Source organism: Poromitra crassiceps (assembly GCF_964638095.1).
Source record: "Poromitra crassiceps genome assembly, chromosome: 12".
In the NCBI taxonomy this organism is placed as follows: domain Eukaryota; kingdom Metazoa; phylum Chordata; class Actinopteri; order Beryciformes; family Melamphaidae; genus Poromitra; species Poromitra crassiceps.
In genome coordinates this window covers 39669294-39682080 of record NC_139632.1, presented here as the reverse complement: position 1 = coordinate 39682080, position 12787 = coordinate 39669294, and the positions used below count along the sequence as shown (strand labels likewise).

Sequence of the window (12787 nt, the reverse complement as noted above, 5' to 3'; positions counted from 1 at the left end):
TGGAAATTCTGTCAGCCAAGACAGTTACATTACTAACATAGCTGCTGTTCTACCTGATAGCAAGAAATTACGAAAAAGTCAAAATAGTTTGCATTGCTGGGAGTTCTTAGGAAAGGCTGAAGACAAGCTGTCGACCCGGCAAAGTATAGTAGACTTGACAGACTTTAATGTCCCCATGCAGCCACAGCTGAAGCTGAAGCTGAGGACGTATAGTAGACTTCACTTGACAGACTCAAATGTCCCCGGCCAGCCACAGCTGTCTGAGGACAGACTGTCAGCTGGCTGGAGCTGCTTTGTACGCCTGGCTGTAATCGTCCCTCGGTCTGTTTGTTTGTGTTGTCAGAAAGAGGAGCTGCAGGTCTATGAGAAGTACTGTCAGAACAAACCACGCTCTGAAGTCCTCTGGAGACAGTGTGGAGACAGCCTCTTCTTTCAGGTAACACACACACATACACACACGCGACACGCACACACACACACACACACACACACACACACACACACACACACACACACACACACACATCGGTGGTGGATGAGAAGAGTCCCCCCCCCCCCAATACACCTATATGACCATTTATGCCACAGTAATGACAAAACATTAATGCTAAAAATTCCAACCAACCATTGGTATTTCTGACAACAGGAGTGCCAGAAGAAGCTGGACCACAAGCTGTCTCTGGATGCTTATCTGCTGAAGCCCGTCCAGAGGATCACAAAATACCAACTCATGCTCAAGGTAACTACTACCTGCAGCCACCTACACTGAAATTCTGCACCTTACACCCTACAGTACCCTACCCCGTGTAGGGCCTACACGGTTACCCTACACCAGTGGGTCTCAAACTTTACCTTTACGGAAACCCACCTTTTGAAGAATAGAGCAATTAAGCAATTAATTAACGGAGCAATTAAGCATCAGATGGGAGTGAGCACTGACATTGGCCTTGTGTCACCGCTGCTGCAAGACTCTGCTGACTTTTCCTGTGATTATTTGACATGTTTCTCACCTTTTTTTATCCTATTGAGACATGAGAACACGCTGACCTGGTCCAGTCGGCGCCTTTTTTCCCCCGTCCGTCGCAAGAAAACAACAAATTTCTCTCTCTCTTTCTCTCTCACCCGCTCTCGCTCTCAACAATCTAATCTGAAGCCATTCAAGTCGCAGTATTATTACTGATTCACTTCAATTCCACAATTCAACTGATAGCAAATAAATAGATGGAATAGCACTGACAGAAATAGAAAAGGAAAGGAAAGGAAGGTAAATCTCTAACAGACAACACTTATACAAATACTTGCACATCTTCTCACGCAGCTGATGACATTTACTTAGAAACCGAGCCGCTTGTTTTACAGCAACACTTGTAGCTGCTCTGTGTAAACAGAGAAATTGGAATCATAAATCACTGCAGGCAGTTTATAAACTGCCCTTAACGCTCGCTAGTCTCTCAGTGGGCTACAAAGTATGAAATGTGTGAAGAGAGTAGCTTTGCCCCCAGCCAATTATGCCATTGTTTCTAACAAACAGTGTGCGTTCCCAGAAGAGGCTGAAATTGTCATATGAGAGAGGCTGTGGGCAGCACAGGCCCTGAGAGCCAGCAGCCAGCTGCACGGACAGATTCGTCGCCTCCAACTCCCCAAAGTGACTTTTTAAAATAAGCGCCGCCGCAGAATTTCCGAATATTAGAATTAGAATATCTGAATATTCGCTGTTGATTACTACAGAGTATTCGGAGCCCAAAAATGGTATTCGGGCCAGCCCTATTTACATATATATATACATAGTAGACATGTAGTTTCAAACTAACTTGGAATAAGCTGAATTTAATTGCATTGATTTATTTGGTTTAATTATTGTTGAATAAGTCGCATCAGGCTTCCTGTAATTGTTTGCTCTCTCTGTCTCTCTCTGTGTGTGTGTGTGTGTGTGTGTGTGTGTGTGTGTGTGTGTGTGTGTGTCTCTCTCTCTCTCTCTCTCTCTCTCTCTCTCTCTCTCTCTCTCTCTCACTGTGTCTCTCTCTCCAGGAGATGTTGAAGTGCAGTAAGGGTGAGGGCACGGCTGAGCTGGAGGAGGCTCTGGCCACCATGCTGGACATCATCAAGTCCGTCAACGACTCCATGCACCAGATAGCCATCACTGGCTTTGAGGTCAGTGAGGTCATCATCATCTTCATCATCATCATCATCATCATCATTATCGTGACAACCAGAATGGAACATTTTCTCCTCCCAGAGCCCACATCGACATAACCTGGTAAAAGCATCCTGATACGTGACCTCACATTCTGCTTTGCTACCTATCAGTCTGGACTCCGAGCCGTCCACAGCCATTTCAGTGGGTGGGAGTACTTGACTTGACAGACAACTCCTTCAGCCAATCATCGTCGCCGAATCCAGTCAGAAGAATGGCGAAAATGTATTTTGTGCCAAGAAACTCCGCTGGTGCATACTCTTGTTCTTGTTTAATGGTCGTTATTGAGTCTATTTCTGCAATAACTGCAACTTATGGCTGTTTACTCTGCTAACGTTAACGTTACCTCTCGTTGCTTCGGGAGCCGCCATTACTGTTTTGTAGGGGTGTCACGATACACTCAGTTCACGATACGATACGTATCACGATACTGGGTTCACGATAACGATACGATACGATACGATTTTAACAATATTTTTTTAAACTTGAATAATGACAATATATGACTGGAAAAGTAGTATTTTATTTGAAATGCACAAATACAAAACATGCTGTTGTGGGAAATTGTTATTACAATAACAACTAGAAAAAACATGAGATTGGAGATAAGGCTTATCTTGAAATAGAATGAGTTACACCGTCACTTAGATTTACTTTGAACTAAAAGGTTTCTCAGCAGTATAAATTCTCATTATGCATCTTCAGTTTTTCTTCAAACTCAAACAACAAGACTTTTCTTAATCTATTTTTTATGCATCTTCAGTTTTTCCTGTCAAGTAAACAGTTTTGCCAGAAACTCAATTGAATGGTTTCTCTCCTGTATAACTTCTCATGTGTCTCTTCAGAGACTTGTTCAACTGAACTACTTTCCACACATTGAACTTCAACAAACAAAGACGTTTCTTAGTCTATTTTTTGAAAAAAAAAAAAAAAAAATTTTTTTTTTTTTTTTTTTTTTTTTTTCCCGCGATATGAGATTTCATCTCAACGATACATATCGTGACGTTTTACTATCGCGAAATTTCGTGGGACGATATATTGTGACACCCCTACTGTTTTGCCAGCGGTGTCCCTGATTGGCCGGTTACTTTGTCAACTATGAGGCAGGTCCCTGATTGGTCCGTGGATTTTGTAATTTCTGGAAATCGCTGGGAACTGTAGGCCAGATTGATTCGTAGAACAAAAAAGAATGTGAGTTGATCATAGTTGATCAGTATGGTTTTACCAGGCTAAAATCCACACACACGAGGCCATATATCTGTTGCAGACCCTTACAGTTTATATATATATATATTGCAGACCCTTACAGTTTATATATATATATATATATATATATATATATATATATATATATATATATATATATATATATATATATATATCAGCTCTGTCCCCTCAGCCCCTCACCCAGCTCTCTGTGGGTTTATGTCGGGGTCGCTCAAGAGTCAGCGGACACAAGGAATTCACTGGATCTTTATCACGGCACCGACTTCATTGTGATCAAAGTGTGGATAGGGTCTGTGATAATGGTGTTTTTGATGTGTACATCAGAATTTCCCCTAACAATTGTTTGATTGGAAGGTTTTTGAGTCTAAATATGTACCTTCATGGCTCACAACCTCAAAGACAAAACCATGGGCCCTTGCAAAATGTAACATCCTCAAAGACAAAACCATGTCTACTTGCAACATGTAAATATGCCGAATGGAGAGCCTTGATACCAACTGACTTTAAACTGTGTGTCTCGAGATCAAAGTGTGTGTATCATACATTTAATCTGCCACAACAGCCTAATTAGCCCTTTGGGCTTGTGATTATCCTAAATTCAGTCATTTTGAAAAAAAGTATTTATTTATTTAGCTATTTATTTATTCAGCCTTTATTTAACTAGGTTTGTCCCATTGAGATCAATGATCTCTTTTACAAGGGAGACCTGGTCAAGGATAGCAGCAACACAAAGTTTCAACATAAAACAAAGCACATACTTGTAGATATGAATAATATTAAAATGATCAGATAAAACATTTGCACACAGACAACCTGTTTTCAACAGATTTCACCATAGCGTTAAAATTGTTCAGTGTTACTAAGCTATGAAAAAAAAATGAACAATACAGGATGCTTATCTCAAGTAAATGACTCGAAACAAGTTACGTTATTGTAAGTAAAAAAAAAATAGCTCATGTAAAATAACAAAATGATTTTGACAAGTGTATAAATGTGTGATGAGAAATGGATGACAGGATGTCCTGCTGATGAAGGGTTTCTGAAGGCCTCGGTCGCTTCTTTGATGCAAACTGATTTGAGTTCAGAAAATTCATGAATCCGAAAATAATTTGACCACATTTACTTGACTTGCTTCAAGAAACATTAGATTAGACTCAATACTAAATGACTTGTTTGATGACGTGAAACCTTTTGCAGCGTGCCGCCAGGCAGCAACAAAATGTAACTGAAATGCAAATGTGTAACCAAATCCAACCAAACTGACAAGGTGTGGACGTCTACACTGTAGAAGGACATTTAATCTGTAGAATCTACCGATTCGATTCAGTGAAAATGTAATGACCTCTATGGAAAAATGGGGTCATCGCAGCAGCAGAGTATAATGAGACAGATACAGTAACAAAACCAAACATACTGACAATAATGACAAACAGAGAGTATAATGAGACAGATACAGTAACAAAACCAAACATACTGACAATAATGACAAACAGAGAGTATAATGAGACAGATGCAGTAACAAAACCAAACATACTGACAATAATGACAAACAGAGAGTATAATGAGACAGATGCAGTAACAAAACCAAACATACTGACAATAATGACAAACAGAGAGTATAATGAGACAGATGCAGTAACAAAACCAAACATACTGACAATAATGACAAACAGAGAGTATAATGAGACAGATACAGTAACAAAACCAAACATACTGACAATAATGACAAACAGAGAGTATAATGAGACAGATGCAGTAACAAAACCAAACATACTGACAATAATGACAAACAGAGAGTATAATGAGACAGATACAGTAACAAAACCAAACATACTGACAATAATGACAAACAGAGAGTATAATGAGACAGATGCAGTAACAAAACCAAACATACTGACAATAATGACAAACAGAGAGTATAATGAGACAGATGCAGTAACAAAACCAAACATACTGACAATAATGACAAACAGAGAGTATAATGAGACAGATGCAGTAACAAAACCAAACATACTGACAATAATGACAAACAGAGAGTATAATGAGACAGATGCAGTAACAAAACCAAACATACTGACAATAATGACAAACAGAGAGTATAATGAGACAGATGCAGTAACAAAACCAAACATACTGACAATAATGACACAGCAGGAAAAAAAACACAAAGATAAGATCTTCATTGACTGCTTGGCAGGTTGTTGCAAATGTGCCAGTGTATTCACATGATCTATTGTGCCGATGGAAGAACAAATATAGAGAAATGCATGTGACAGACATGCAAATATGCATTGTAAGCTATTCATTTGATCAGATTTACAGTTGAAGGTAGCCTGCAGCAGTCCATGCATGTCCAGTGTTTGCATTGTTAGCTACTTATTACCTTGTAAAATGTACAGTACAGATGAAGATAAGATACAGAAATGATGGGGCATCTGGGTAGTGCAGTGGTAGATCCCCTACTTAACAACACGAGGGTCGCAGGTTCGAGCCCCCGCGTTACAATATGGGTTGGTCGGGCGTCCATCATACAGGGCAGGCACAATTGGCCGTGTCTGCTGGTGGGAAGCCAGATTGGGGGTATGTGTCCTGGTTGCTGCACTAGTGCCTCCTCTGGTCGGTCAGGGCACCTGTTCGGGGGGGGGGGGGGATAACGTGATCCTGCCATGCACGACACCATGCCTGGGAAATTCCTCGCTGTCAGGTGAAAAGAAGCGGCTGGCAACTGCAGATGTATCAGAGGAAGCATGTGCTACTCCACAACTCTGTTGGTGGAGAGCAACTACTGGAGCAATGACCGAGACAGCAAGGGGAATTGGCCAAGTACAATTTGGGAGAGAATAAAATGTGATAAGAAAAATTAATGAGATGCAAGGAAGGACTGTATCATACCTACAAAGACGTGTGCAAAAATGAATGAGATGCAAGGACTGACCTACAGTACAAAGACGTGTGCAAAAATACAGTACATATTATACTGTGCTGTGAAAGCATGACCGGCTCTGTCTCTGCATTGACAGGGGAACCTGAGCGAGCTGGGCAAGCTGTTAATGCAGGGATCTTTCAACGTGTGGACGGACCACAAGAGAGGCCACAGCAAGGTACTGCACCACACTGCACCACGGTCGGTCCACGCATGATGTTAGCTATACGCCATGACAGGCCTGGACGAATATCAACTTAAAGGATGGCTTTACCGGTAATCAGCCCACTTTGTATCATTAATAATCTCGGTAATATAAGCACATGGGCAGTGTTTACCTTCTCTCTCTGTTTTCCTCATGGAGATCTCCCATTTCTTCCTCTGGCAAAGCGCTCCGTTGTGACGCGTTTTACGCCACAACGCGTCACAACGGAGCTGCGGAAGTTCTGCTTCAGATGCGGAATCTGCTCCGAGGGCTGCTGTTATTGTTTATTTTTTGTTTTTTTTAATGTATGCGCACATCCATGGAAAGCCTTAACGAGCCCTAATGACTTGCAGCTGGCAGGGGCGGAGTTTCTGCAGGAGGATTTTACTCCATGACTAAAACAGAGAGAGAAGGTAAACACTGCCCATGTGCTTATATTACCGAGATTAGATGATACAAGGTGGGTTGATTATCAGTAAAGTCATCCTTTAAAGGTGCTGTGCATGTAGTTTTGAGGTCAATAGATCATTACCACATTCATTTTGAGTAATCATCACTATAGTTGTAAGTAAACAAAACCATTGGTGAGAGGCCTCCTACTGGCCTCGACACTGCATTGTACACGGTGTGCCACTGCGTCAGATTTGGTGGGAAACGGTGGCTTCATTTCATGAGGGCTTTAATCTGAAGAAACACTCGATCATGATTTGTAAACTTTTCGGTAAATATACCATTACCATGGGATAACAATTAAGCTGACAATAATATGTTTAAAGATGCTACACGTGAACTTTAATAGGATACTATATGAAAATGGGATGGATGGACACTGGATAGACAGAAAGACAGACTGATTGGCGGCTAATGACCTGATTTCAGGTGAAGGACCTGGCGAGGTTTAAGCCCATGCAGAGACACTTGTTCCTGTACAACAAGATGCTGCTGTTCTGCAAGAAACGAGAGGAGACCACGGACGGACACGAGAAGACGCCGTCCTACAGCTTCAAACACTCCCTCAAGGTCAGTCCCTGCCAATGCTCAATGCTCAATGCCCATGTGCAATTTCAGATTGGATGGCCAACCTGTTGAGGAGAAATGGACGCAGACAGACAGAAGGACAGTTGAGTTTTCCTCATTTTATAGTAGGGCTGCTCAATTATGGCAAAAACCTTAATCATGATTATTTTTGACTGGTGTTGGGATCACGATTATTTAATGCGATTACTCATTGACTTTGGCGAAATCGTGCATTTATTGAACTTGAAAAAAACTTGTCTTAATACTTAATATATATATATCAAATATATATATATATCTCGGTTATCTTGCTTTCATAATTCTGGGAAGCCGAAATTTTAATTGAGATTGAAATGTGATTAATTGCACAGCACTATTTTATAGTAGGATAACTACATTACACTGTCTGTGTAATGTAGTTATCCTGATTTGATCAAGAACATCGTGGAAAACGAAACTGTGAACCTTGCATGATACTTATCCATCTGACAAAGGCTGTCATATGAATTCAGGACCAATAAAGAAGTTCAACTTTACAGAAAAGTAAAATCAATCATATTGAGACAGCATTTGTAAGGAGGGGGGGGGGGGGGATCTGAGGGAAAAATAGCAAATATCATAATGTGATTAAAAACGCTGGGATTTTTCTTTAATGCGTTTTAAATTGAGTTATCTAAGTTCACGGGCTTAACAGGTTTTAAATATGATTAAATGTTGCCTTTCAGCCTTGCATTTGGTTTCAGAAGTTTTTTGAATTTTGCCTTTTCCAGTGCCCTACTTTACCAATGAGAAATCTCTCTGCTCGTGTTTTTTTTAGTGTTCAGGATTCTTTTATAGATGCAGTAGGTCTTTGATTTAAAATTGAATTAAAAAGCTCGTAAAAAGTTTCATACTTAACCTGTAGTCCCCCTGCATTCATCGTAAATTGCTCTAGGTAAGAGTAATAATAGTAGTAAAATAGTAATTCAGTAATAAACCAAGGTGTAACACCAATTGACATGACAAATAAAAGGAAAGTGCGAATGAATTGCATGAAGAAGAAAACAGATAGCACGAGTAAATAATTTAAAGAAACATTGCAAACTTCTGTAAAAGTGTCATTTACATCAACTCACCCGACATCACACCCTGCATCTAAAGGCATTCAACAAAACCCAGCCTTCGCCCAAGAGAGCTCTGCTGTTCCCTTACATATTATCTTCAACTCTTTCTCTCTCTCTCTCTTTCTCTCTCTCTCTCTCTCTTACATGCACACGCACACACACACGCACACACACACACACACACACACACACACACACACACACACACACACACACACACACACACACACACACACACACACACACACACACACACACACACATTTTGGTCAGCCAGGAAGAGGAAGTGAGCTGGGGCTACAGATCACACGGCCATCACATGGTCATCATAGGACCAGAGAGGATGCTGGTTACTGTTGCCTCACAGAAGCAGTGACCCTCTTAGACGTGTCATGAGGACTGTAATTGTGGTGTGTATGAGACACTGACTAGACAGTCACTGGATAGTATGACTCACAGAATACAGAAAATAAATCACTGGTCATTGATTGTGCACAACAGTGGGAACAGCAGCTCTTTCCATGAAATAGACTGGCCAAATCTAGTGGGATCCCTCACTGATCTCACCTGTTAAATCTAGTGGGATCCCTCACTGATCTCACCTGTTAAATCTAGTGGGATCCCTCACTGATCTCACCTGTTAGATCTAGTGGGATCCCTCACTGATCTCACCTGTTAGATCTAGTGGGATCCCTCACTGATATCACCTGTTAAATCTAGTGGGATCCCTCACTGATCTCACCTGTTAAATCTAGTGGGATCCCTCACTGATATCACCTGTTAAATCTAGTGGGATCCCTCACTGATCTCACCTGTTAGATCTAGTGGGATCCCTCACTGATCTCACCTGTTAGATCTAGTGGGATCCCTCACTGATCTCACCTGTTAAATCTAGTGGGATCCCTCACTGATCTCACCTGTTAAATCTAGTGGGATCCCTCACTGATCTCACCTGTTAGATCTAGTGGGATCCCTCACTGATCTCACCTGTTAGATCTAGTGGGATCCCTCACTGATCTCACCTGTTAGATCTAGTGGGATCCCTCACTGATCTCACCTGTTAGATCTAGTGGGATCCCTCACTGATCTCAGTTGTTAAATCTAGTGGGATCCCTCACTGATCTCACCTGTTAGATCTAGTGGGATCCCTCACTGATCTCACCTGTTAGATCTAGTGGGATCCCTCACTGATCTCAGTTGTTAAATCTAGTGGGATCCCTCACTGATCTCAACTGTTAAATCCACTTCAATATGAAGAGGAGATGTAGATGAAGACTGATGTTGTTGGCCCGATGTTGAGTGATAGTAGGCTCCATGCTAACATTTTAGCCATAGACCGTATAAATATATGGACGCAGCTACCGTGACGTCACCCCTTGGTTTTTTTACTCCCATTTTGAAGCCGGATGGCATTTTCACAGTCGCCATCTTGGTTATTTGGAGCCAGAAGTGAGGTGAATTTGGGACGACAAGAGCCGCAGTGCCGCCTGCTATTGGTCCACGATCTGTGAGCTGCATGATCACTGGACAGGCGACCTGTCAATCACGAAATGGGACCATACTTTACAAACGGAACATCATGCTGTATTGAAGAAGACTTGAAACCAGCGATTGAGACCGTAAACTCATTAAGCTGCGTTCACACCGACCTATTAAAGTTTTTCGCTGGCGTCGAGTTTACATACAAAGTCAATGCAAACGAGCGATTGAGCGTATATTCGCCTGGGAGAAAAATCTCTGGGCATCCGAGCGACAGAGACAGAGCGATAGGGAGAAAATTTGCTCGTCGCTCGAGATGAAATATCCCAACTCGAGCGAAATTACGCTGGCATCAGTCGCTCGCTGTTCAACGCTGATTGGCTGCCGTGTGAGAGCGAGTCAAGGATCACACTGGCTTGGAACAAACCGCTGGTTTATTGTGTGGCAACAAACCGCATTGACAGGCTGACAGCTGACATGAAGTGAAGTCTGTACTACCGGTATGGAGCTCGCATTAGGAGCACGCTGATAGGCTTTAGCTTGTAAACAATGACAGTGGCTCGTAGTGGACAAACAGTATGACATTGCGTAACGTTATAGCCCCCACATGTCCGTCAAATCGTGTGCCTGTTGATGAGCGATTTAAACAGAGCGACAGAGCGATTCCAAAGGGTTGAATCAAGCGACAGAGCGAAAAATAAATATCTTGGTGTGAACACAGCTTTAGGAAAGTGTTTACTGAGGCCATACATCAAGTGAGAATTATGGTCATTTTCCCATTCACTTCCATACAACCGGCCTTCTTTTGCAGCCCCCTGCAGGCGGATCAAAATAATGCAGGTTTAAGTCACTTGTGCATTGGCTTCACAAACGGAGCTACGAGCTAGCCCCTGACACTGTTAGTGAGTTAGCATGGGGGACAACACTCTTCAGTCACTAACATGATTAGCCGTTTATTCTCATGGCAGGTAGGGGAAGTTTCTGGCATGGAGCTGTCATGAAAATACTTCAAACTCAAACCTACCTGAAGATGTTAAAGTGTAAACAAAGAAGGAACATGGGAAGTCAAATAGATCAAACAAATTCAATCAAAGCGGTGTTTTATCTGCATAATACTCATGCTTGCCTATGATTATGTACCTCTGTCTGCTTCCCTGTAATGGAGTATCCCTGCATCTAGTCTGTGTGGAGAGTGATCCCCAGAAGAGCACCGACAGATTAACAAAACGCTGCATCTTGCATTTAAATCAGAGAAAATGGAGGAAGCCGTGGCTCGTCCAAATGTTGCCAGACTGTGAACGCCCTGCACAACTGATTGCTGAATATTTCATATGTTTACAAAGCATTCAAACTAGCCGTACGAGCTGATGCAGTTTGTCGCCAAGATTACTTTATGTGACAGATGATCCAGTTTCCATAATTGATTTGATAACAGGTTGTCCCTCCACTTAGGTAAGACAGAAGCCATTCTCTTTGGTTCTACCATCAAATTGAGGAGGTCTCCGGGGTTTAGGGTGGTGGTGGGAGACGTAGAGGTCTCAGCTAGGGAGGAGGTCACATATCTGGGCTGTGTGCTGGACAACACCTTATCAGGAGAGAGCATGGCGCAGAGGGTAGCCAAAAAGGTCAACCAGAGAGTGAAATTCCTCTCCAGGATTTCCACCTATGTCAACAGGTACGCTCTGGAAATCCTAGCGGGAGCACTGGTTCAGTGTCAATACGACTACGCATGTTCCTCCTGGTACACCGGCATCGCAGTGTCACTGAAAAACAGGCTCCAGACAGCACAAAATAGATTAGTCAGACTCATTTTACAATTGAATCCTAGGACTCACCTACTACAGTCTCACTTCGACAGCCTCAAGTGGCTAAGAGTAGAGGAGAGAGTAAAACAAATCAAACTCGGAATGGTCCACAGGATAGTTAACAATGCTGTCCCAAAATATCTTAGACATTACTTCACCAAGGTCAGTGACGTACATGGGCACGGCACTAGAGGGAGCCCCACAGACTTGGTCCCAGTAAAATGTAAAAGATGCATCGGCCAAAATTCCTTTCTTTATTCAGCGGCAGTAGCCTGGAACAGTCTCCCAGCTGAGATTAAGACAATCAGCCCCTATCCCTCCTTCAAAGGTAAAGTCAAGAACTGGATCAGGAGAAATAGAACCTGGACTTAATGTGTTGTGTTATATTGTGGTATTATATTATTATATTATATATTATATTATATCTATATTATTATATAGTATATAATATTGTATGGTAATGATATGTAATGCTATAGTATATTATAAAATATTGTCCAGTATAGGTTCATGTAGGATGGATTTGATGGTAGCCAAGGTGACTGAGGTGGGGGGCGACCTGTTGTCGGCCAGCCAGTAACTGAGCCGGTGTCTCACTCGACCCTATATGTTATTAGATCTTATAGTATTTTATTTATTTTATTTATTTTATTTGATTATTTTTTAAAGTATGTTTTTATTAGGATTTGATGGGTTTATTTTTTAATAGCACAAATTGTCTTTTATCTTATTTTATGCTTATTTTTATTGGTTATTCACTGTGCCCCACTTTCCCATATCATTCTCCCCCCTGCGTGGCAGGCACACCCACGCATTACCCTCAGACTCTGACAA

The 12787-nt window shown here is 41.8% G+C and overlaps 1 protein-coding gene across 1 annotated transcript in view; it reads left to right on the top strand.

Annotated features, from left to right (window-relative positions):
- The window catches only part of mcf2l2 (MCF.2 cell line derived transforming sequence-like 2), a gene marked incomplete at both ends in the record, with an annotated part of 194736 nt that overhangs the window by 135445 nt on the left and 46504 nt on the right, over window positions 1-12787 (top strand). Inside the window, 5 exons of the mRNA XM_083647099.1 lie at window positions 344-436; window positions 647-739; window positions 2029-2151; window positions 6442-6522; window positions 7429-7569. Coding sequence (XP_083503225.1) covers window positions 344-436; window positions 647-739; window positions 2029-2151; window positions 6442-6522; window positions 7429-7569 — 531 coding nt within the window. The remainder of the gene's footprint in view (window positions 1-343; window positions 437-646; window positions 740-2028; window positions 2152-6441; window positions 6523-7428; window positions 7570-12787) is intronic.